Source organism: Macaca fascicularis, chromosome 9, assembly GCF_037993035.2.
Source record: "Macaca fascicularis isolate 582-1 chromosome 9, T2T-MFA8v1.1".
Classification (NCBI taxonomy): Eukaryota; Metazoa; Chordata; class Mammalia; order Primates; family Cercopithecidae; genus Macaca; species Macaca fascicularis.
The window spans coordinates 33483731-33505669 of NC_088383.1; the positions used below are offsets into that span (position 1 = coordinate 33483731).

Below are 21939 nucleotides of genomic sequence, written 5' to 3' on the forward strand. Positions count from 1 at the left end.
GGGCCCATCAACTTCATTGTTTAGTAGCCCGATTTAGAGATTGTCTCTACATGCATCATTCAGGAGAGGGCGCTTGATTGCCATTTTATTAGGTTGGTGCAAAAGCAATTGCGGTTTTTGCCATTAAATTACTTTTGCACCAACCTAATACATCACTTTCCTGCTGGTCAGTCTTTTCTACCTCAGGAACTGCTGCTTTTCCCATGCCTGAAAATTTTTCAGTTAAGTTCTGGATTTTGTCACAGAACATATGACCTGACCTTATGCGGGAGTTTCATTGAATTGGAAACTCAGCAAGAGTGGCATGAAAGAACCTAGAAATCTGAGTCTGGTCAACCACCTCCTCTATTGTTCTTACTCTTGATTGTGGAACCAAAGGACTACCAGCGTTGTGATTCACAGGGCTGCTCTAGCCTCTGCAAGGGTGGGCCAAACATGATTTTAGTGGTAGGTTCATCATGGGTATGCCCAAGTGAAAAGAGCCCAAGCAATTACTAAGCTGAGGAATGAGAGGGTCTTGAAGTTGGCATCTCATATACCCCCTTTCTTTCTCCTCCTTGAGTGAAGCTTCTCTGTCCTGATACTCTGAAGGAGGGGATCTGTAGTGACTCATTCCACAAGGTACCACTTTTTCTCATTAAGTTTAAGAAGAATACATAATGTTCTAAGGTGCCTTCGGTAGATAGGGAAAGTGATCTCAAAAGGTTCTACATTTAAAAAGAAATCCTTTACAATTTAACCATGAGTCTCAATACTTTGCTGGGACATAGGCTGTCTATCATTGCCTGGTAGCTATTTAGAACTAACAGCAGTCCTTGGGTGCGAATTAGCTCACAGGTTCTCTGGAAACTCTCAGCCCCATCTCCATATAATTATATACTGTAATTATACCATTGTTTGTGGCAATTACAAATAATGCTATAATGAATGAGCTTATGCATGTGCATTTTCATTGTTTGACCTATGATTATATATTAAGCTAAAGTATAAATCATCATGTAATATGTAAGTATTTTGATTATGTATTAAAGTGTAAACTTATGAATCCTGGAGACCAATATAAACTTTATTTGATGCTTCAGAATATTTATGAAATAATGGGTTTGCTTCCATGACAGCCATTAAAACTATTCTATTTTTGTGTCAGATATAGCATTATGGTAATTTACTTATAACTTTATAAAAATAAGAGAAATGTACATGTTATACATTCATAGATTTATTTTTCCATTTGGTGGACTAAATGCATCTCTTGATATAGCTCATATTGTAGTACCAAATGAAAATGTGGTTTCTGTTCATCAAGATTCAAAGTCAAAACTCCAAATGCAAGAAAAGAAACAAATAAATCCCGGAGTGGAAAAGCACAAAAGTAAGTATAATAATTATTGATAACTTTAAATTATTTTATATTGAACTCATCAGATCTTTTCCTTTGATTCACCAATGTGTACTTCAGACTATATTTTATCAACTTTTGACTTTGACCTAATGTGTGAATACCCTATGATAACTAGAGAACAAAAGTAATGATACTTTTTGGTTGGTATTTGAATGGTCGTTAATTACTAAGTAGTATCACTACCTCCTCACATGCTCATGAAAACTATTCATATGATTTTCTCATTTGACTCCCATGGGTGGAAAGTCTGATGATTACTTGGCATATCCAGAAGTTCTATTGCACATCTATCTTTTTTTTCTATTTAGCATTTCCTTTTGAAATCCAAAAAAAGGATATATCACTTGAGCATCTGTTGCCTGAGGAGAAAGTTTTATTATCAAGAAGAGAATCTCAAACCAAAAAACTTCAAGCTAAAGTAACTTCAAGAAAAAGTAAGTAATTATTTATAAATCTTATCAATTATTTTTATTAAATTCAGGAGAAATTTGTTCTTGGTTCATAAATATGCCTTGAACCATATGCTTCTTTTGCTACTTATTTCCATCACATTACTAGATCTTTATTGATGACTTGTTTCTTTTACAATTACTGAGTTACCTGTGTCAAATCTGCCACTTTGTGGATTTCTCTTTCTTCTTGTATAAGTATCAGGTTTTTGCTTTGTATCTTATAATGCTCTATTTTTTTGTGTGTGCAAGTAAACTTAAATTTATATTCTTCAAAGACAGAACAGTTTTTTCCTTATGAAAGGATTCACTTTACCATTTTCATAATTTTTGTTTGTTTTCCTTAATAACTACTTTATCTGTTATTATGGCTCCACAAACTTTCTTCCGGTTGGTATTTGCTTGATACATTTTTTCATCCTATTAACTTCTTTGTTTCTTTGTGATTTTGCTATGTCTATTGTAAGAAACTTATAATTGTGTATACTCTTTTTAAAATCAGCTTGAATTTTAAGTTGTGGGGTACATGTCCAGGATGTGCAGGTTTGTTACATAGGTAAATGTGTGCCATTGTGGTTTGCTGCACAGATCAACCCATCATCCAGGTATTAAGCCTAGCACCTATTAGCTGTTCTTCCTAATGCTGCCCCTACTCCTGCCCCCTACTCCAGACAGGCCTCAGTGTGTGTTGTCCCTGACGTGTCCATATGTCTCGTTGTTCAACTCCAGCTTACAAGAGAGAATATGTGATGTTTGGTATATGCTCATATTTAGTCTGATATTTTTTCTTTTAATTATCTCTTATAACCATACATAATCTAATTATTGATTTTTTAGGTGCAATTATATCATTTTTCTTGGCTTCTCCTATTTTTCCTACATGGTATGTTTCTTTCACTCTCTTTCTACTCTATTTTTCATCATTATACATTTTTCCTTAGCAATATTTGGTACCAAAAATTTTAAGCTTTACCTAAAGTATGAATATAATAAGAAAAGGAAAAATTTTAAATATACAAGTATTTATAATAATGTTTATAGTAGTAAATAAAATAATATTTACAAATAAAATGTATTTAATACCCATGTATATAAAAATTAACAGAACAGCTTTTGGCACAAGTAAAAATGTATTTTTATGCTTATATTTTAACTAGACACCGATGTGCTTATATCATTAAAAAAAGACAAAATATCATTGAGTAATTAATATATATTGTGAATCTAGAGGTTGCACCATAGATTCAGTTCTCTAGTGCTTTTAAAAGCCTTCCTTCTTGTAGTCCAGAAAAAGATGAGGTATCAGAGGAAAATCTTTTGCCTGCAACTGGAGCTGCTAGAAAGAAGAGATTCCATAGTAAATATGGAAATAATTAATATTATTAAATTATTTGTAATTACATTAATGAAATTTTAATTAAGCAGAATTTTGTCCATGAATATGTATTCTGCTACAATGTTATAGGCATCCACTGAACTCATTTTTTGTTGTGTTATTTAAATTTATTTCTAGATTTCCTTGGATCTTGATTATTCTATCAATTATTGAGAGATGTATATTAAATTATCCCACTATGTGGATTTACCTATTTCTTCTTACAGTACTGTCCATTTTCCTTATACTGTCTACATTATTAGATGTATACAAGTAAAAAGTTAGGTTTTCCTTATGAACTCAACCTTTTATTTTTATGAAAGGGATCATCTTAGTCTCTAGTAAGGTCTTTTGACTAAAAGTCTATTTTGTCTGACATTGACATAATTACTACAGAGTAATTTTGGTTAATGTTTGCATTTTTTCAGTCATATCTCTAATAAAGAACTTATAGTTAAATTGTTTATCAGTTCAATGTGTGTCTTTGTTTTTAGAATATGTAAAATATGTAATCCATTTACAATTATTGTACTTACTGATATATTTGGATTTAAATATTTTGGGTGGGGGTGTTTTTCAATTTTTTTTGTTTGATTCAGATTACTTTCTATTTTCTTTCTTTCTTTATTTTGGAATTACTTTTAATCAGTTTAATTATTCAGTGTGTCACCTATGTCATAAAAAAACTTTTAAAAATGTGAGTACACTTAGTAAAATAAAGTCTAATTTCAACTTTCTAAGTGTATGTATGAAGTAACAAGAGTGCCTCCACATACGTTCAGGAAGAGTACTCTGATGGGTTTTGCATTTACCTTCATGATTCATTTTGAAAATGCATCAGAGGTTTTATTGTGTGACATTTATTTAAATTGTATTGACTAGTGTAAAGTCTTATAAAACTGATAGGGCCAGGCACAGTGGCTCACACCTGTAATCCCAGCACTTTGGGAAGCTGAGGCAGACGGATCACAAGGTCAGGAGACTGAGACCATCCTGGCTAACACGGTGAAACCTCGTCTCTACTAAAAATACAAAAATTAGCTGGGCGTGGTGACAGGCGCCTGTAGTCCGGGCAACTCAGGAGGCTGAGGCAGGAGAATTCCTCGAACCCGTGAAGTGGATGTTGCAATGAGCTGAATCGACTCCTGCACTCCAGCCTGGGCAACAGTGAGACTCTGTCTCAAAAAAAGAGAACAAAACACAACTGATAGGAAACTTTGAATGGTTCTTTCTATATATTAATAATTCAGAGACTTTACAGTAAAGTGTTTTTCACTTTTATTGGGTTAAAAGCCTTTCTTTATGCAACTGAGAAGATGGATGAAATAGTAGATGAAAATCTTCCACCTGAAATAAAGTTTTAATTTTAAAAAGCCCATCTCAAATTACAAAACTTAGTACTGGCAGAAAAGTGAGACTTCAAAGTAAATACAATCATTAAGAATATTGTGTAATGATTTTAGTTAAAATTCTCTCCTTTGTTTATATGTTCAATCATAAATATGATTTTTACGTGTCATGTATACATATATGTGTATATATAGAAAACGTGTGTGTGTATATATGTATATTCTCCATTGTCGTTGATTAATTATATTTTTCATGTGTTCTGAACTTCACTGAGTTTCTGTTTATTTTATCATTTATGAGAAAGGTATTTTAAATTCTACTGTGATTACTTATTTCTCTATCTCTTTGTAGTTCTGCCAGTTTTTGTTCTGTTTCTAAAGCTTCTTTATTATATACATAGACATTTTAAATTGTTAAGTTTTCTTAAGAGTGCCGAAACTATTGTCTTTATGGTGGACATTTTTAAAAATAGACTTAATTTTTGGATCATTCTTATGTTCACAGCAGAGAGGAAGATAGAGATTTCTCATATACCACCTTCCCCCACCTACATGTAGCCTCACCCACGATATGATGGACATTTTGTAGTAACTTTCTTTGCCATTGATCTGTCAGGTATTAACATAGCATCTTTTTAATATAAGCATTTGCAGAACACAGTTTTTCATCATTATACTTTCAACCTTTTTGTATTATTATAGCTTAGCTGTATTATATGTGTTAAATGTATTCTAGTTATTTTTTAAATCCAATGTGGTAATCTTTGAATTGAAAATATAACATTTAACACATTCATATTTAATGTAAGTACTGATATTTTGTGGGTTAATATACTATCACTTATGTTTTCTGTATTTCTTACCTGATCTGTTTTTGAATCTCCTTTTAAAGTTTATTTTTAATATGTTTTTATCATTTTTATTACCCATATCTGTTATAAAAATTTAACTTTATTATAAAATATGAATACCTTATGAAACCGTTTTCTTGAAAAGTTCTATATTTTTACACTTTACATACTCAGCCTATAACTCACTGTCTCAACAACGTGGTATTTGATTATATTATTTCAAAACATGAGAGGAAATATTGAGGGATAATTGATATGTATTTTGAATCACAGAGGTTTTTTTTGATAAATTCATTTCTCTATTTAATGTATTAAAAGCATCTTTTTTGTAGCTCAGAAAATGGAAGAGGTATTAGATGAAGATTTTTTACCTGAGGATAAAGTTGCATTTTCAAAAAGGAAATCTCCAGCTAAGATATTTGGAGCTATCAAAATGGAAACACTAAATAGTATGATAATTTTCAATAGCATTGATTTATTTTTAATTAGAGTAAGCTGAAGAATTTTGTTCTTAGCTTTGTGACTGTTTAGTCAGTATGTCTTTTGTATACATCTGTTAGATCAATGTATATGTTTATTGTTCTGTTCAGTCCTTACTTTTTTCTTTGAAGTTTTTCTGTTTGTTCTGTATTACCAAGAGATGTATGTTAATTTCTCCCACTGTGATTATGGATTTCTCTATGCCTTATGGTAGTTCTGTCAAATTGGTTTATATATTTGGACAATATCTTATTTATTTATTGTGTACAAATTTATACTTTTTACCTGGTAAATGGAGACTGTTTCTTAATCTCTGAAAATGCATTTTGTTTTATACAAATCAAAACCGTAGTGAGATACCATCTCATACTAGTCAGAATGGCTATTATTTAAAAGTCAAATACAACACATGCTGGCGAGGTTGTGGAGAAAAGGGAACACTTATACACTGTTGGTAGGAGTGTAAATTTGTTCAACCATTGTGCAAAACAGTATGGTGATTCTTCAGAGAGCTAAAAGCAGAACTACCATTCAACACAGCAATCCCATTACTGGGTAAATACCCAGAGGAATATAAATTATTCTACCATAAAGATACATGCACATGAATGTTCACTGCAGCACTATTCACAAAAGCATAGATATGGAATCATCCTAAATGCCCATCAATGACAAATTATCTGGATAAAGAAAATGTGGTACATATACACCATGGAATACTATACAGTCAGAAAACAGGACAAGATCATGTCTTTTGCAGGAACATGGATGTAGCTGGAGGCCCTTATATTTAGCAAACTAATGCAGGAACAGAAAACCAAATACTGCATGTTCTTACTTATAAGTGGGAGCTAAATGATGAGAACTCATGAAGACAAAGGGAACAAAAGACACTGGGGTCTACTTGAGGGTAGAGGGTGAGAGAAGTGAGATGAGCAGAGACGATAACTATTGGATATTGGTCTTAATACCTGGGTGATGAAAAAATCTGTACAACAAACCTCCATGACATGAGTTTACCTGTGTAACAAACCTTCACAAGTACCCCTGAACCTAAAATGAAAGTTAAAAATAAATAGGCTGGTCGCAGTGGCTCACACCTGTAATCCTAGCACTTTGGGAGACCGAGTCGGGCAGATTGCCTGAGCTCAGGAGTTTGAGACCAGCCTGGGCAACATGCTAAAACCCCATCTCTACTAAAATACAAAAAATTAGCCAGGTGTGGTGGCACGCGCCTGTAATTCTAGCTACTTGGGAGGGTAAGGCAGGAGAATCTCTTGAACCAGGGAGGTGGAAGTTGCAGTGAGCCGAGATTGTGCCACTGCACTCCAGCCTGGGTGACAGAGTGAGACTTCGTCTCCAAAAAAGAAATAAAATAAATAAATTTTTAAAAACGCATTTTGTTTTAATGTTTATCTGATATTTGTACAGCTACATATGCTTTCTTGTGATCAGTATTTACACAGTCTTTTGTAAACAGTTTAGAAAGAGGCTCTTGGTACCTATATGATTTCAGTAATTTTTTCACAATACTCCTAAACCACAAAAGAAGTCCAACAATTTCTTTATTAATTAGGTGCAAAACAACTCAGTGCCTGTTAGATACTGCATAACTTTTGTAGGGACATATATTTTCTACACAAGTAAAAACCAAGGAGCACGATTGCTCTATCATATAGTAATACTATATTTAACTTTGTAAGAAACTGTTAAACTGTCTTCAAAGTAGCTGTAGTGTTTTGCATTCCTACCAGCAATGAGCGAGAGCTCCCATGTTCCTTGCCAGTTTTTGTGTTTTTAATGCTTTGGATTTTAACCATTCTGATAGGTTTGTAGTGGCATCTCATTGTTGATTTAATTTACAATTCCTTAATGACATATATGTTGAACATCTTTTTATATGTTTATTTGCCATCTATATATCTTTTTTTTTTTTTTTTTTTTTTTTTTGAGACGGAGTCTCACGCTGTTGCCCAGGCTGGAGTGCAGTGGCGCGATCTCGGCTCACTGCAAGCTCCGCCTCCCGGGTTCCCGCCATTCTCCTGCCTCAGCCTCCTGAGTAGCTGGGACTACAGGCGCCCGCCACCGCGCCCGGCTAATTTTTTGTATTTTTAGTAGAGACGGGGTTTCACTGTGGTCTCGATCTCCTAACCTTGTGATCCGCCCGCCTCGGCCTCCCAAAGTGCTGGGATTACAGGCTTGAGCCACCGCGCCCGGCCCCATCTATATATCTTTTTTGGTATCTCTTCAGCTCTTTGCCATTTCTTTCACAGTGTCTTTTACAGAGCAAAATGTTTTTATTTTAGTAAGTATAACTTATCAATGTTTCATTCATGGATTGTGTGTTTGTTGTATCTAAAATGCCATCACCAAATTTAAGGTCACCTACACTTCTTCCTTTGCTATCTTCTAGGAATTTTATAGTTTTGCATTTTATATTTAGATCTATGATCCACTTTGAGTTCATTTTTGGTAAGGTGTAAGGTCTTAGATTAGATTCATTTTTTGCTTACATGTGGATGACTAGTTATTCCAACATTATTTGTTGAAAAGACTCCTTTCTCTATTGAATTTCCTTTGCCTCTTTGTAAAAATTTATTGACTCTATGTATGTGATTCTTTTTATCTCTCTTCTGTTCCAGTTGGTCTATTTGTCTATTGTTTCATCAACAGCACACTGTCTTGATTTCTGTAGGGCTACAGGAATTTTTAAAGTTGGGTAGTGTCAATCCTCTGATTTTGTTTTCCTTTAATATTGTGTTAACTCTTCTGGGTCTTTTGCCTTTCCATTCAAATTAGAATCAGTTTGTTGATTCCATTTTGATTCCCACAGAATGGCTTGTGGGAATTTTGATTGAGATTGCACTGAAATGAGTTGAAAAGAACAGACAACTAACAATATTGAGACTTCCTATTCTTTAATATGGACTATTGCTCCATTTAGATCTTAGATCTATTTATTCTTTGATTTCCTTAATCAGAGTATTTTAGGTTTTTTTACATATATCTTATACATATTTTGTTAGGTTTATAACTATCTCATTTTTTTGATGATAATGTAAATGGTATTGTATGTTTAATTTGAAATATCACTTGTTCTTTGCTGGTATATAGGAAAGCAGTTGACTTTTGTATCTTAACCTTGTATCTAGCAACCTTGCTATAATGGCCTATTAGATTTTTGTTGTTGTTGAACAAAAATAATTTTACTCATTTTATATTTCTTTTATTCTTTTTTATTGTCTTACTGCATTAGTTAGGACTTCCAGTACAATGTAGAATAGGTGTGGTGAGAAATGATGTCCTTGATTTATTCCTTTTCTTAGAGAAAAAGCATCTGTTTTCTCATGATTAAGATGTTAGCTATTTGTTTTTTGCAGATATTCTTTATGAAATTGAGGAAATTTCTACTATTCTTAGTTTGCTGATAGTTTTTAAAAATCATAAAAGGGCTTTGGATTTTGCCAAATGATATTTCTTCATTTCTTATTGATCATATAATTTTTTCTTTAGTCTGTTGATGTGTACCTTTATCTACTTTTGGTAATAGGGTAATATAGTTTAAATGTATTGTGGAATGACACTGTACTTTGTACTTTTGTTCTTTTAAATTTGTTAAGGTTTGTTTTATAGCCCAGAATAAGATCTGTCTTATTAAATGTTCCATAGAGCTTGAGAAGAATGTGTATTCTGCTGTCGTTGAATGGAGTAATCTGTAAGTATCAATTAGATCCAGTTGATTGGTGATGTGCCAAGTTCAACTATATTCTTAGTGATTTTCAGCCTGTTGGATCTGTGAATTACAGTTAGATGGTACTGAAGGCTGCAAATATAATGAATTTGTATGTTTTCTTTGCAGTCCCATCTGTTTTTGCCTCATGAATTTTATTGCTATGTTGTTAGGTGCATGCTTATTAAGTATTACTACGTTTTCTTAAATAATGACCTTTTGATCATTGTGTAATGTCCCTCCATATCTCTAATCATTTTTCTTGCTCTGAAGTCCACATTGTCTCAAATTAATATAGCTACCCTAGCTTTGCTTTGATTAGTTAGCATGGTATATCTTTCTCTGTTCCTTTACTTTTAATCTTATTGTTTTCATATATTTAAAGCCAATTTCTGGTAGACACCATAGAGTTGGATTTGTTTATTCACCTACCCTGACAGCCTCTGTCTTTGAATTGATGTATTTAGACCATTCACATTTAAAGTGATTATTGATATATTTGCTTTAATATCAACCATATTTATGGCTATTTTCTCTTTATTGTCCTAGTTCTTTGTTTCTTTTTCACCTTCCATACCTTTCCTGCCTTCTCTGGCTTTAATTATATATTTAATATGATCCTATATCTTCTCCTTTCTCAGGGTATCAGTTAAATTTCCTAAAATTTTGTATAGTGGTTGCCTTAGAATTTGCAATGTACATTTACAGAATATCCAAGTCCACTTTTAAATATCACTATATCACTTCACGGATAATGCAGATATTCTGATTTCAGAGAATTCCCATTTCCTGCCTTTTGTCACTTATAAGATTCCTGTCATTTCACTTATCTATAAGCTATAATCACGGAGGACATTGTTACCATTATTATTATGAATAGTCTGTATCTGTTAGATCAGTTAAGAGAAAAGAATATAAAATAGTTTCTTTCTTTCTTTCTTTTTTTTTTTTTTACAGGGCCTTGCTTTATTGCCTAGTCTAGAGTGTCGTGGTGTGATCACAGCTCACTGCAGTCTTAACCTCCCAGGCTCAAGTGATCTTCCCACCTCAGCCTCGAAGTGAGGTGGGACTACAGACACATGCCACCATGCCTGGCTAATTTTTGTATTTTTTGTAGAGATAGGCCTTTGTCGTGTTACCCAGGCTGATCTTGAACTCCTGGGCTCAAGCAATCCATCTGCTTTAGCCTCCCAAAATGCTGGGATTATAGGCATAAGCCACCATGCCTGGCGTTTTTTGCTTTTATTCCTTGACTAACATTTTTTCTCTCTTTATGTAGAGCTGTGTTTCTGACATGTATTATATTCCTTCTCTCTGAAGAACGTTTAAAAATATTTTCTTCCAATGCAGGGATACTGGCAACAAATTACCTCATTTTTTTTCTGAGAATGTTTTTATTTCTCTTTAAGTTTTGAAGGTTCTAGGTTGGTTGTGTTTTTCTTCAATGCTTAAATATTTTAAATATTTTAAGTTTTTCCCACCTCTTTTATCCCTCAAGATTTTCTTTTTGTCTTTGATTTTCTGTAGTTTGAATATAGCAAATTATTAGGTCTAGACATTTTTGCTATTGACAATTTTTTATGTTCTCTGAGCATCTAGGATCTGTGGTTTGTTGTTTACCATTAATTTTGGAAAATTCTTAGCTATTATTATTTCAAGTATTTCTCTTTCTTTGCTTTTTCTCCTTCTGTTACTCTCATTATGTATGTATTATAACTTTTGTAATTTTCCCAAAGATCTCAAGTATTCAGTTTTTTTTATTTTATTATTTTTTCTCTTTTCAATTTTAGAAGTTTCTAATGACACGTTTTCAAGCTCACTGATTCTTTTTTGGTGGTGTCCAGTATACTGATAAAAACATCAAAGGCATTCTTAATTTCTGTTACAATGTTTTTTATTTCTAACGTTTCCTTTTTTTCTTAGTTTTTCTAGCTTCCTGCTTACATTATCTATTTCTTATTACATGTTATCCACTTTTTCTATCAGTTGTCTTAATATGTTAGACATAATTATTTTAAATTTCCAATGTGATATTTGAAAAATTCTGCCATATCTGAGTTTGATACTCATGCTTACACTGTCTCTCCAGACTATGTTTTTTTTTTTCTTTTTTATTATACTTTAAGTTCTAGGGAACGTGTGCACAATGTGCAGGTTTGTTACATATGTATACATGTGCCACATTGGTGTGCTGCACCCATTAACTCATCATTTACATTAGGTATATCTTCTAATGCTATCCCTCCCCTCCTCCCCCCACCCCACAACAGGCCCCAGTGTGTAATGTTCCCCTTCCTGTGTCCAAGTGTGCTCATTGTTCTATTCCCACCTATGAGTGAGAACATGCGGTGTTTGGTTTTCTGTTCTTGTGATAGTTTGCTGAGAATGATGGTTCCCAGCTGCATCCATGTCCCTGGAAAGGACATAAACTCATCCCTTTTTTTATGGCTGCATAGTATTCCATGGTGTATATGTGCCACATTTTCTCAATCCAGTCTGTCATTGATGGACATTTGGGTTTGTTCCAAGTCTTTGCTCTTGTGAATAGTGCTACTATAAACATACATGTGCATGTGTCTTTATAGCAGCATGATTTATAATCCCTTGGGTATTTACCCAGTAATGGGATGACTGGGTCAAATGGTATTTCTAGTTCTAGATCCTTGAGGAATTGCCACACTGTCTTCCACAATGTGTGAACTAGTTTACAGTCCCACCAACAGTGTAAAAGTGTTCTTATTTCTCCACATCCTCTCCAGCACCTGTTGTTTCCTGACTTTTTAATGATCGCCATCCTAACTGGTGTGAGATGATATCTCATTGTGGTTTTGATTTGCATTTCTGTGATGGCTAGTGATGATGAGCATTTTTTCATGTGTCTGTTGGCTGCATAAATGTCTGCTTTTGAAAAGTGTCTGTTCATATCCTTTGCACACTTTTTGATGGGGTTCTTTGTTTTTTTTTTCTTGTAAATTTGTTTGAGTTCTTTGTAGGTTCTGGATATTAGCCCTTTGTCAGATGAGTAGATTGCAAAAATTTTCTCCCATTCTGTAGGTTGCCTGTTCACTCTGATGGTAGTTTCTTTTGCTGTGCAGAGGTTCTTTAGTTTAATTAGATCCCATTTGTCAATTTTGGCTTTTGTTGCCATTGCTTTTGGTGTTTTTAGTCATGAAGTCCCTGCCCATGCCTATGTCCTGAATGGTATTGCCTAGGTTTTCTTCTATGCCTAGGTTTTATGGTTTTAGGTATAACATTTAAGTCTCTAATCCATCTTGAATTAATTTTTGTATAAGCAATAAGGATAACCAGTTTCAGCTTTCTACATATGGCTAGCCAGTTTTCCCAGCAACATTTATTAAATAGGGAATCCTTTCCCCATTTCTTGTTTTTATCAGGTTTGTCAAAAACCAGATGGTTGTAGATGTGTGGTATTAAATCTGAGGGCTCCGTTCTGTTCCACTGGTCTATATCTCTGTTTTGGTACCTGCACCATGCTGTTTTGGTTACTGTAGCCTTGTAATATAGTTTGAAGTCAGGTAGCGTGATGCCTCCAGCTTGTTCTTTTGGCTTAGGATTGTCTTGGCAATGCAGCCTCTTTTTGGTTCCATATGAACTTTAAAGTAGTTTTTTCCAATTCTGTGAAGAAAGTCACTGGTAGCTTAATGGGGATGGCATTGAATCTATAAATTACCTGTGGCAGTATAGCCATTTCATGATACTGATGCTTCCTATCCATGAGCATGGAATATTCTTCCATTTGTTTGCGTCCTCTTTTATTTCATTGAGCAGTGGTTTGTAGTTCTCCTTGAAGAGGTCCTTCACATCCTTTGTAAGTTGTATTCCTAGGTATTTTATTCTCATTTAAGCAATTGTGAATGAGAGTTCACTCATAATTTGATTCTCTGTTTCTCTGTTATTGGTGTATAAGAATGCTTGTGATTTTTCCACATTGATTTTGTATCCTGAGATTTTGCTTAAGTTGCTTATCTGCTTAAGGAGATACTGGGCTGAGACGATGAGGTTTTCTAAATGTACAATCATATAATCTACGAACAGGGACAATTTGATTTCCTCTTTTCCTAATTGAATACACTTTATTTCTTTTTCCTGCCTGATTGCCCTAGCCAGAACTTCCAACACTATGTTGAATAGGAGTGGTGAGAGAGGGCATCCCTGTCTTGTGCCAGTTTTCAAAGGGAATGCTTCCAGCTTTTGCACATTCAGTATGATATTGGCTGTGGGTGTGTCATAAATAGCTCTTATTATTTTGAGATACGTTCCATCAGTACCGAATTTATAGAGAGTTTTTAGGATGAAGGGCTGTTGAATTTTGTCAAAGGCCTTTTCTGCATCTATTGACATAATCATGTGGTTTTTGTTTTTGGTTCTGTTTATATGCTGGATTACATTTATTGATTTGCATATGTTGAACCAGCCTTGCATCCCAGGGATGAAGCCGACTTGATCATGGTGGGTAAGTTTTTTGATGTGCTGCTGGATTTGGTTTGCCAGTATTTTATTGAGGATTTTTACATCGATGTTCATCAGGGATATTGGTCTAAAATTCTCTTTTTTTGTTGTGTCTCCACCAGGCTTTGGTATCAGGATGATGTTGGCCTCTTAAAATGAGTTAGGGAGGATTCCCTCTTTTTCTATTGATCGGAATAATTTCTGAAGGAATGGTACGAGCTCCTCTTTGTGCCTCTGGTAGAATTCGGCCATGAATCCGTCTGGTCCTGGACTTTTTTTGGTTGGTAGACTATTAATTATTGCCTCAATTTCAGAGCCTGTTATTGGTATATTCAGGGATTCCACTTCTTCCTAGTTTAGTGTAGGGAGGGTGTATGTGTCCAGGTATTTATCCATTTCTTCTAGGTTTTCTAGTTTATTTGCATAGAGGTGTTTATAGTATTCTCTGATGGTAGTTTTATTTCTGTGGGATCGGTGGTGATATCCCCTTTATCATTTTTTATTGCATCTATTTGATTCTTCTCTCTTTTCTTCATTATTAATCTTGCTAGTGGTCTATCAATTTTGTTGATCCTTTCAAAAAACCAGCTCCTGGATTCTTTGATGTTTTTAAGGGTTTTTTGTGTCTCTATCTTTTTCAGTTCTACTCTGATCTTAGTTATTTCTTGCCTTCTGTTTTTGAATGTGTTTGCTCTTGCTTCTCTAGGGCTTTTAATTGTGATGTTAGGGTGTCAGTTTTAGATCTTTCCTGCTTTCTCTTGTGGGCATTTAGTGCTATAAATTTCCCTCTACACACTGCTTTAAATGTGTCCCAGATATTCTGGTATGTTGTGTCTTTGTTCTCATTGGTTTCAAAGAACATCTTTATCTCTGCCTTCATTTCGTCATGTACCCAGTAGTCATTCAGGAGCAGGTTGTTCAGTTTCCATGTAGTTGAGCAGTTTTGAGTGAGTTTCTTAATCCTGAATTTTAGTTTGATTGCACTGTGGTCTGAGAGACAGTTTGTTATAATTTCTCTTCTTTTACATTTGCTGAGGAGTACTTTACTTCCAACTATGTGGTCAATTTTGGAATAAGTGCAATGTGGTGCTGAGAAGAATGTATATTCTGTTGATTTGGGGTGTAGAGTTCTGTAGATGTCTATTAGGTCCTCTTGGTGCAGAGCTGAGTTCATTTCCTGGATATCCTTGTTAACTTTCTGTCTCTTTGATCTGTCTAATGTTGACAGTGGGGTGTTAAAGTCTCCCATTATTATTGTATGGGAGTCTAAGCCTCTTTGTAGGTCTCTAAGGACTTCCTTAATGAATCTGGGTGCTCCTGTATTGAGTGTATATATGTTTAGGATAGTTAACTCTTCTTGTTGAATTGATCCTTTTACCATTATGTAATGGCCTTCTTTGTCTCTTTTTATCTTTGTTTGTTTAAAGTCTGTTTTATCAGAGACTAGGATTGCAACCCCTGCCTTTTTTTTGTTTTCTGTTTGCTTGGTAGATCTTCCTCCATCCCTTTATTTTGAGCCTATGTGTATCTCTGCACGTGAGATGGGTCTCTTGAATACAGCACACTGATGGTTCTTGACTCTTTATCCAATTTGCCAGTCTGTGTCTTTTAATTGGAGCATTTTGCCTATTTACATTTAAGGTTAATATTGTTGTGTGTGAATTTGATCCTGTCATTATGATGTTAACTGGTTATTTTACTCGTTAGTTGATGCAGTTTCTTCCCAGCATTGCTGGTCCTGACATTTTGGGATGTTTTTGCAGTGGCTGGTACCGGTTGTTCCTTTCCATGTTTAGTGCTTCCTTCAGGAACTCTTGTAGGGCAGGCCCGGTGGTGACAAAAATCTTGCTTTTCTCTAAAGGATTTTATTTCTCCTTCACTGGTGAAACTTAGTTTGACTGCATATGAAATTCTAGGTTGAAAATTCTTTTCTTTAAGAATGTTGAATATTGGCCCCCACTCTCTTCTGGCTTGCGGAGTTTCTGCCGAGAGATCTGCTGTTAGTCTGATGGGCTTCCCTTTGTGGGTAACCCGACCTTTCTCTCTGGCTGCCCTTAACATTTTTTCCTTCATTTCAACTTTGGTGAATCTGACAATTATGTGTCTTGGAGTTGCTCTTCTCAAGGAGTATTTTTGTGGCATTCTTTTTATTTCCTGAATTTGAATGTTGGCCTGCCTTGCTAGGTTGGGGAAGTTCTCCTGGATAACATCCTGCAGAGTGTTTTCCAACTTGGTTCCATTCTCCCCATCACTTTCAGGTACACCAATGAGACATAGATTTGGTCTTTTCACATAGTCCCATATTTCTTGGAGGCTTTGTTCGTTTCTTTTTATTCTTTTTTCTCTAAACTTCTCTTCTCGCTTCATTTCATTCATTTGATCTTCAATCAGTGATACCCTTTCTTCCAGTTGATCGAATTGGTTACTGTAGTTTGTGCATTCATCACGTATTTCTTGGTCCGTGGTTTTCAGCTCCATCAGGTCATTTAAGAACTTCTCTACATTGGTTATTCTAGTTAGCCATTCTTCTAATCTTTTTTCAAGGTTTTTGCCTTCTTTGTGATGGGTTCAAACTTCCTTCTTTAGCTCAGAGAAGTTTGATCATCTGAAGCCTTCTTCTTTCAACATGTCAAAGTCATTCTCCATCTAGCTTTGTTCCATTGCTGATGAGGAACTGCATTCCTTTGGTGGGAGAGAGGCACTCTAATTTTTAGAATTTTCAGCTTTTCTGCTCTGTTTTTTCCCTGTCTTTGTAGTTTTATCTACCTTTGGTCTTTGATGATGGTGATGTACAGATGGGGTTTTGATGTGGTTGTCCTTTCTGTTTGTTAGTTTTCCCTCTAACAGTCAGGACCCTCAGCCCGCAGGTGTGTTGGAGTTTGCTCGAGGTCCACTCCAGACCCTGTTCGCCTGGGTATCATCAGCGGAGGCTGCAGAAGAGTGAATATTGCTGAACAGCAAATGTTGCTGCCTGATCGTTCCTCTGGAAGCTTTGTCTCAGAGGGGTACCCGGCTGTGTGAGGTGTCAGTCTGTCCCTACTGTGGGGTGCCTCCCAGTTAGGCTACTCGGTGGTCAGGGACCCATTTGAGCAGGCAGTCTGTCCATTCTCAGATGTCAAACTCCATGCTGGGAGTACCACTACTCTCTTCAAAGCTGTCAGACCAGGACATTTAAATCTGCAGAGGTTTCTGCTGCCTTTTGTTTGGCTATGCCCTGTCCTCAGAGGTAGAGTCTACAGAGGCAGGCAGGCCTCCTTGAGCTGCGGTGGGCTCCACCCAGTTTGTGCTTCCCGGCTGCTTTGTTTACCTGCTCAAGCCTCAGCAATGGCGGGCACCCCTCCCACAGCCTCGCTACTGCCTTGCAGTTAGATCTCAGACTGCTGTCCTAGCAATGAGGGAGGCTCCATTGGCTGGGGACCCTCTGAGCTAGGCACAGGATATAATCTCCTGGTGTGCCGTTTGCTAAGACCCTTGGAAAAGCGCAGTATTAAGGTGGGAGTGACCCGATTTTCCAGGTGCTGTGTGTCATGATTTCCCTTGGCTAGGAAAGGGAATTCCCCTCCCCCTTGCACTTCCTGGGTGAGGTGATACCTCGTCCTGCTTTGGCTCTCACTGTGTGGGCTGCACTCACTGTCTGACACACCTCAGTGTGATGAACCCAGTACCTCAGTTGGAAATGCAGAAATCACGTGTCTTCTGCATTGCTCACGCTGGGAGCTGTAACCTGGAGCTGTTGCTATTCAGCCATCTTTGGTATTTGTATGATGTATTCTTATGATAAGGCCAGCTCTCATGAACAGCATATAGTTAGAGTTTTTTGTTCCAGTGTGAACATCTTTTCCTTTTAACTAGAATTTAGATGTATGTATATTTACTGTAAATACTGACATCTTTGAGATTAAATATTCCATTTTTATAAAATTTCTTTATAGAGCAGTTTTAGGTTCAGTTCACAGCAAAATTGAGCAGAAAGTACAGATTTCCTATATACTTTCTGCCATTCCCCCCACACAGGCTCCCCACTGTCAGCATCCTGCACCAGAGTAAAACATTTATTATAACCAATGAACCTACACTGACACCACATTATTACCTAAAGTCCATAGTTTACTTAGGATTCACTGTTGGTGTTCATATCCTGGGTTTTGACAAATGTGTGATGACATGTATATGATCATTATAGTGTTGTACAGAATAGTTTCACTGCCCTAAACATCTTTTGTGCTCTTTCTATTTATTTCTCACTTACCCCTAACTCCTCACAGTCATTGACCTTTTTGTTGTGTCCATGATTTTGCATTTTTCAGAATGTCTAACAGTTGGAGTCATACAGTATGTAGCAGTCTTTTTCTGCTCAGGTTGCCATAACAAAATACTGTAGACTAGGTAGCTGAAAGAACAGAACTTATTTTCTCACAGTTCTGAAGGTTGAGAAGTCCAAGATCAAGGTGCTGACTGGTGAGGAAGGGCTCTCCTTAGTTGTAGATAGCCACCTTCTCGCTGTACCTGCATGTGGTCTTTCTTTTAAGGCCACCAATTCTATAAGATTAGGACTCCACTCTTACAATCTCATTTTACCCTAATTACAATCTCATTTTACCCCTCCATAAGGGCATATGTCCAAATACAGTCACATTAGAGATTAGAGTTTTGACATAAATTGGAGGGATAAAATTCAGATTTGCTTATTTCAACTTAGTAATATACATTTTGAGGTTCCTCCATTTCTTCAATGGCCTGGTGGCTAATTTCCTTTTAGCCCTGAATAATACTGAATACTCTGGATGTACCATAGTGAATATATCTATTTACCTACTGAAGAATGTTATGGGTTTTTTCCCCAAGTTTTGGCAATTATGAATAAAGCTGCTGTAAACATCCATGTGCAGGTTTGTACATGGACATGTTTTCAATTCATAGGGGTAAATATCAAGTACTACAATTGCTGGATTATATGGCAAGAATAGGTTTAGTTTTTAAGAAACAGCCAAAGTGTCTTCCAGAGTCGCTATGCCATTTTACATTCTCACCAGCAATGAATGAGGATTCCTGTTGCTACACATTCTTTTCTGCATTGATGTCAGTTTTTTGGAGTTAGGTCATTCTAATAACTATGTAATTGTGTTTCATTGTTTTTTTTAATTCACAATTTCCTAATGACATATATATTAAACGTCACTTTATATGCTTACTTAACATCTGTATGTCTTCTTCAGTAAGGTGTCTGTTAAGTTGTTTTGCCCATCTTTCAAATGGGATGTTTGTTTTAATATTGAGTTTTAAGAGTTCTTTGCATATTTTGGGTAACAGTCTTTTATCAGATATATCTTTTGCAATATAATTTCCCAGCCTGTGGCATGACTTTTCATTCTTTTCACAATGTCTATACAGAGCAGAAGTTGTTGAATTTTAATTAAGTCTGGCTTATCAATTTCTTTTTTGTTGTTGATTGTGTCTTTCGTATTTTATCTACAAAGTCATCTCCATGCCCAATGTCGCCTAGGATTCTTGTATATTATCTTCTAGAAGTTTTATAGTTTTCCATTTTCTATTTAGATCTATGATATATTTTGAGTTAATTTTTGTGAAGGGTATAAGGTCTGTATCTGGATTTATATTTTATTGCATAGGGATGACTTGTTACTCCAGCATCATTTGTTGAAAAGATATTCCTTTCATCATCAAATTACCTTTGCTCCTTCATTAAAATTGGTTAACCATATTTGTGTGAATCCAATTCTGGCTCTCTGTTCTGTGCCATTGATCTATTTGTCTATTCTTTTTATAAGACCACACTGTCTTGACTACCGTAGCTAATAATAAGTCAGTCATCTAACTTTGTTCTTCTCCTTCAACATTGTGTTGTCTCTTGTCTTAGTTCCTTTGCATTGCTATAAAGGAATATCTCAGGCTGGGTAATTTATAAATAAAACAGGTTTGTTTGGTTTACAGTTCTACAGACTATAGAAAAAGCATGGTGTCAGCATCTGCTTAGGGTCTAAGGAAGCTTTCGCTCACAATGTAAGGGGAAGGGGAGCCAGCATATTACACGACAAGTGAGGGAGCAAAAGAAAGATGGGAGGAGATATCAGGCTCTTTTTAACAATCAGATCTATAGGAAACTAGTAGAATGAGAACTCACTGATTATTTCTATGAGGACAGCACCAAGACATTCATGAGGGATCTGCCCTCACGATCTAAATACCTAATACCAGCTACCACCTCCAATATTGGGGATCCGGTTTCTACATGACCTTTGGAGAGGACAAATACCCAAATGATATCAACCATTCTGGGTATTTTGCCTCTTCATATAAACTTTAGAACTAGTTTGTCAATATTCACAAAATAGCTTGCTGGGGTTTTGATTGGGATTACATTGAATCTCTAAGGAAGAACTGATACCTTGAAAATATTGTCATCCTAACTCTAAGCATATAATCTCTCTCCATTTATTTAGTTCTTCCTTGATTTCTTTTATCAGAGTTTCGTAGTTTCCTACTATAGATTTTACATGTATTTTGTCAGATTTATACCTAAGTATTCAATTTTGGGGGGCACTGTTGTAACTGATGTGTTTTTAATTTCAAATTCCACTTGTTCATTGTCGGCATAAAGGAAAACAATTGACTTTTGAGGAGGAGACCCAAGATGGCTGACCAGACACAGCCAGGAAGAGCATCTCCCACTGAGAGACCAGACCATCAAGAAGACTGACACACTCTGAGCACGTCTTTGGGAGGAGGGCATTGAGAGTGGACAGAGGGAGGATGCAGACACTGGGCTGAAGGGGTAGGAAGCTGGGAAGCCTGCACAGGGTTGCCAAGCATCAGGACTCATTCTTGGCCCCCAGCAATTTTTGGGGAAAGAGTGAGTTAAATAGGTGAGGAGTGGTCTTATCTCACCATGTACCTCCAGAATCCTAGCTGCAGAAGACCCTATTGCCCCAACAGACATTTGAGCTGGCAGGGAGAACTGCTTTAAGAGGTGGCAGGGACAGGGGTCCAGACTATGTGGATCCCAGAGGGTTTGGCACTGGAATGGCTACAGTGGAGCATGGCCAGCGATGCCCATCCCCCAAGGCTTGCCATGCTTCTCTAGGTGACTTTGACCTTTGTTAATTGTCAGGCCTGGACAAAACAGAGCTGTCAGTGACATCGGGCCAGTCTTATCTGAGCACCTCCCTGTCTGCCAGCCTTTCCTGGGGTCCCTGCCTGGCCATGCCTACTTGCACCACAGTCTCCAATGCCCAATTCTGGTGCTTCCTGGTGGCCACCGCCATAGTGCCTTTGCCAGAAGACCTTGGCTAACCATCAGAAAGCTTCTGTAGAGGGACCCCACCAATGTGCACCCACATGCAGCCTCCTCCCACCACCTTGTCATTGTGCACTAACTTTCAGCCTCCCCACAATGCTTTGCCAGCATGCTCACATGGATGCCATCAGGCCACCGCTGGCATGTGCACGCAAGGACCCCACAGCACCACTGCTGACATGCATCTGCAGACAGCACTACGCTGCTGCCTTGTCACAGTCAGCATATGCACGTGTGCAGAATCGACAGTGCTGCTGCCTAGTCACCACTGGCACATGCGGGGACCCTGCTGTCACCAACACCCTGACAAAGCACTTTGCTGGCACCCCCCAACTGAGTGTTGTTCTCAGCAGACTGGGAGAACCTTGGCCCTGCAAACATAGCAGGTGTTTAACCTCAAGGAACCAGAGAGAAAAGCCACAGGCCTGGTCCCATATGAAGAAGATTGAAACTGGACCCCCCACTTCCTTTCACCACATGTAAAAATCAACCCAAGATGGATCAAAGAGTCAAATGTA

At 36.5% G+C, this 21939-nt stretch overlaps 1 protein-coding gene across 1 annotated transcript in view; it reads left to right on the plus strand.

Annotated features, from left to right (window-relative positions):
- Positions 1–21939, plus strand: part of CCDC7 (coiled-coil domain containing 7) — a 433255-nt gene that overhangs the window by 287132 nt on the left and 124184 nt on the right. The window contains exons 29-30 of the mRNA XM_065520519.2: positions 1262–1372; positions 1711–1836. Of these exons, the coding sequence (XP_065376591.1) occupies positions 1262–1372; positions 1711–1836 (237 nt within the window). The remainder of the gene's footprint in view (positions 1–1261; positions 1373–1710; positions 1837–21939) is intronic.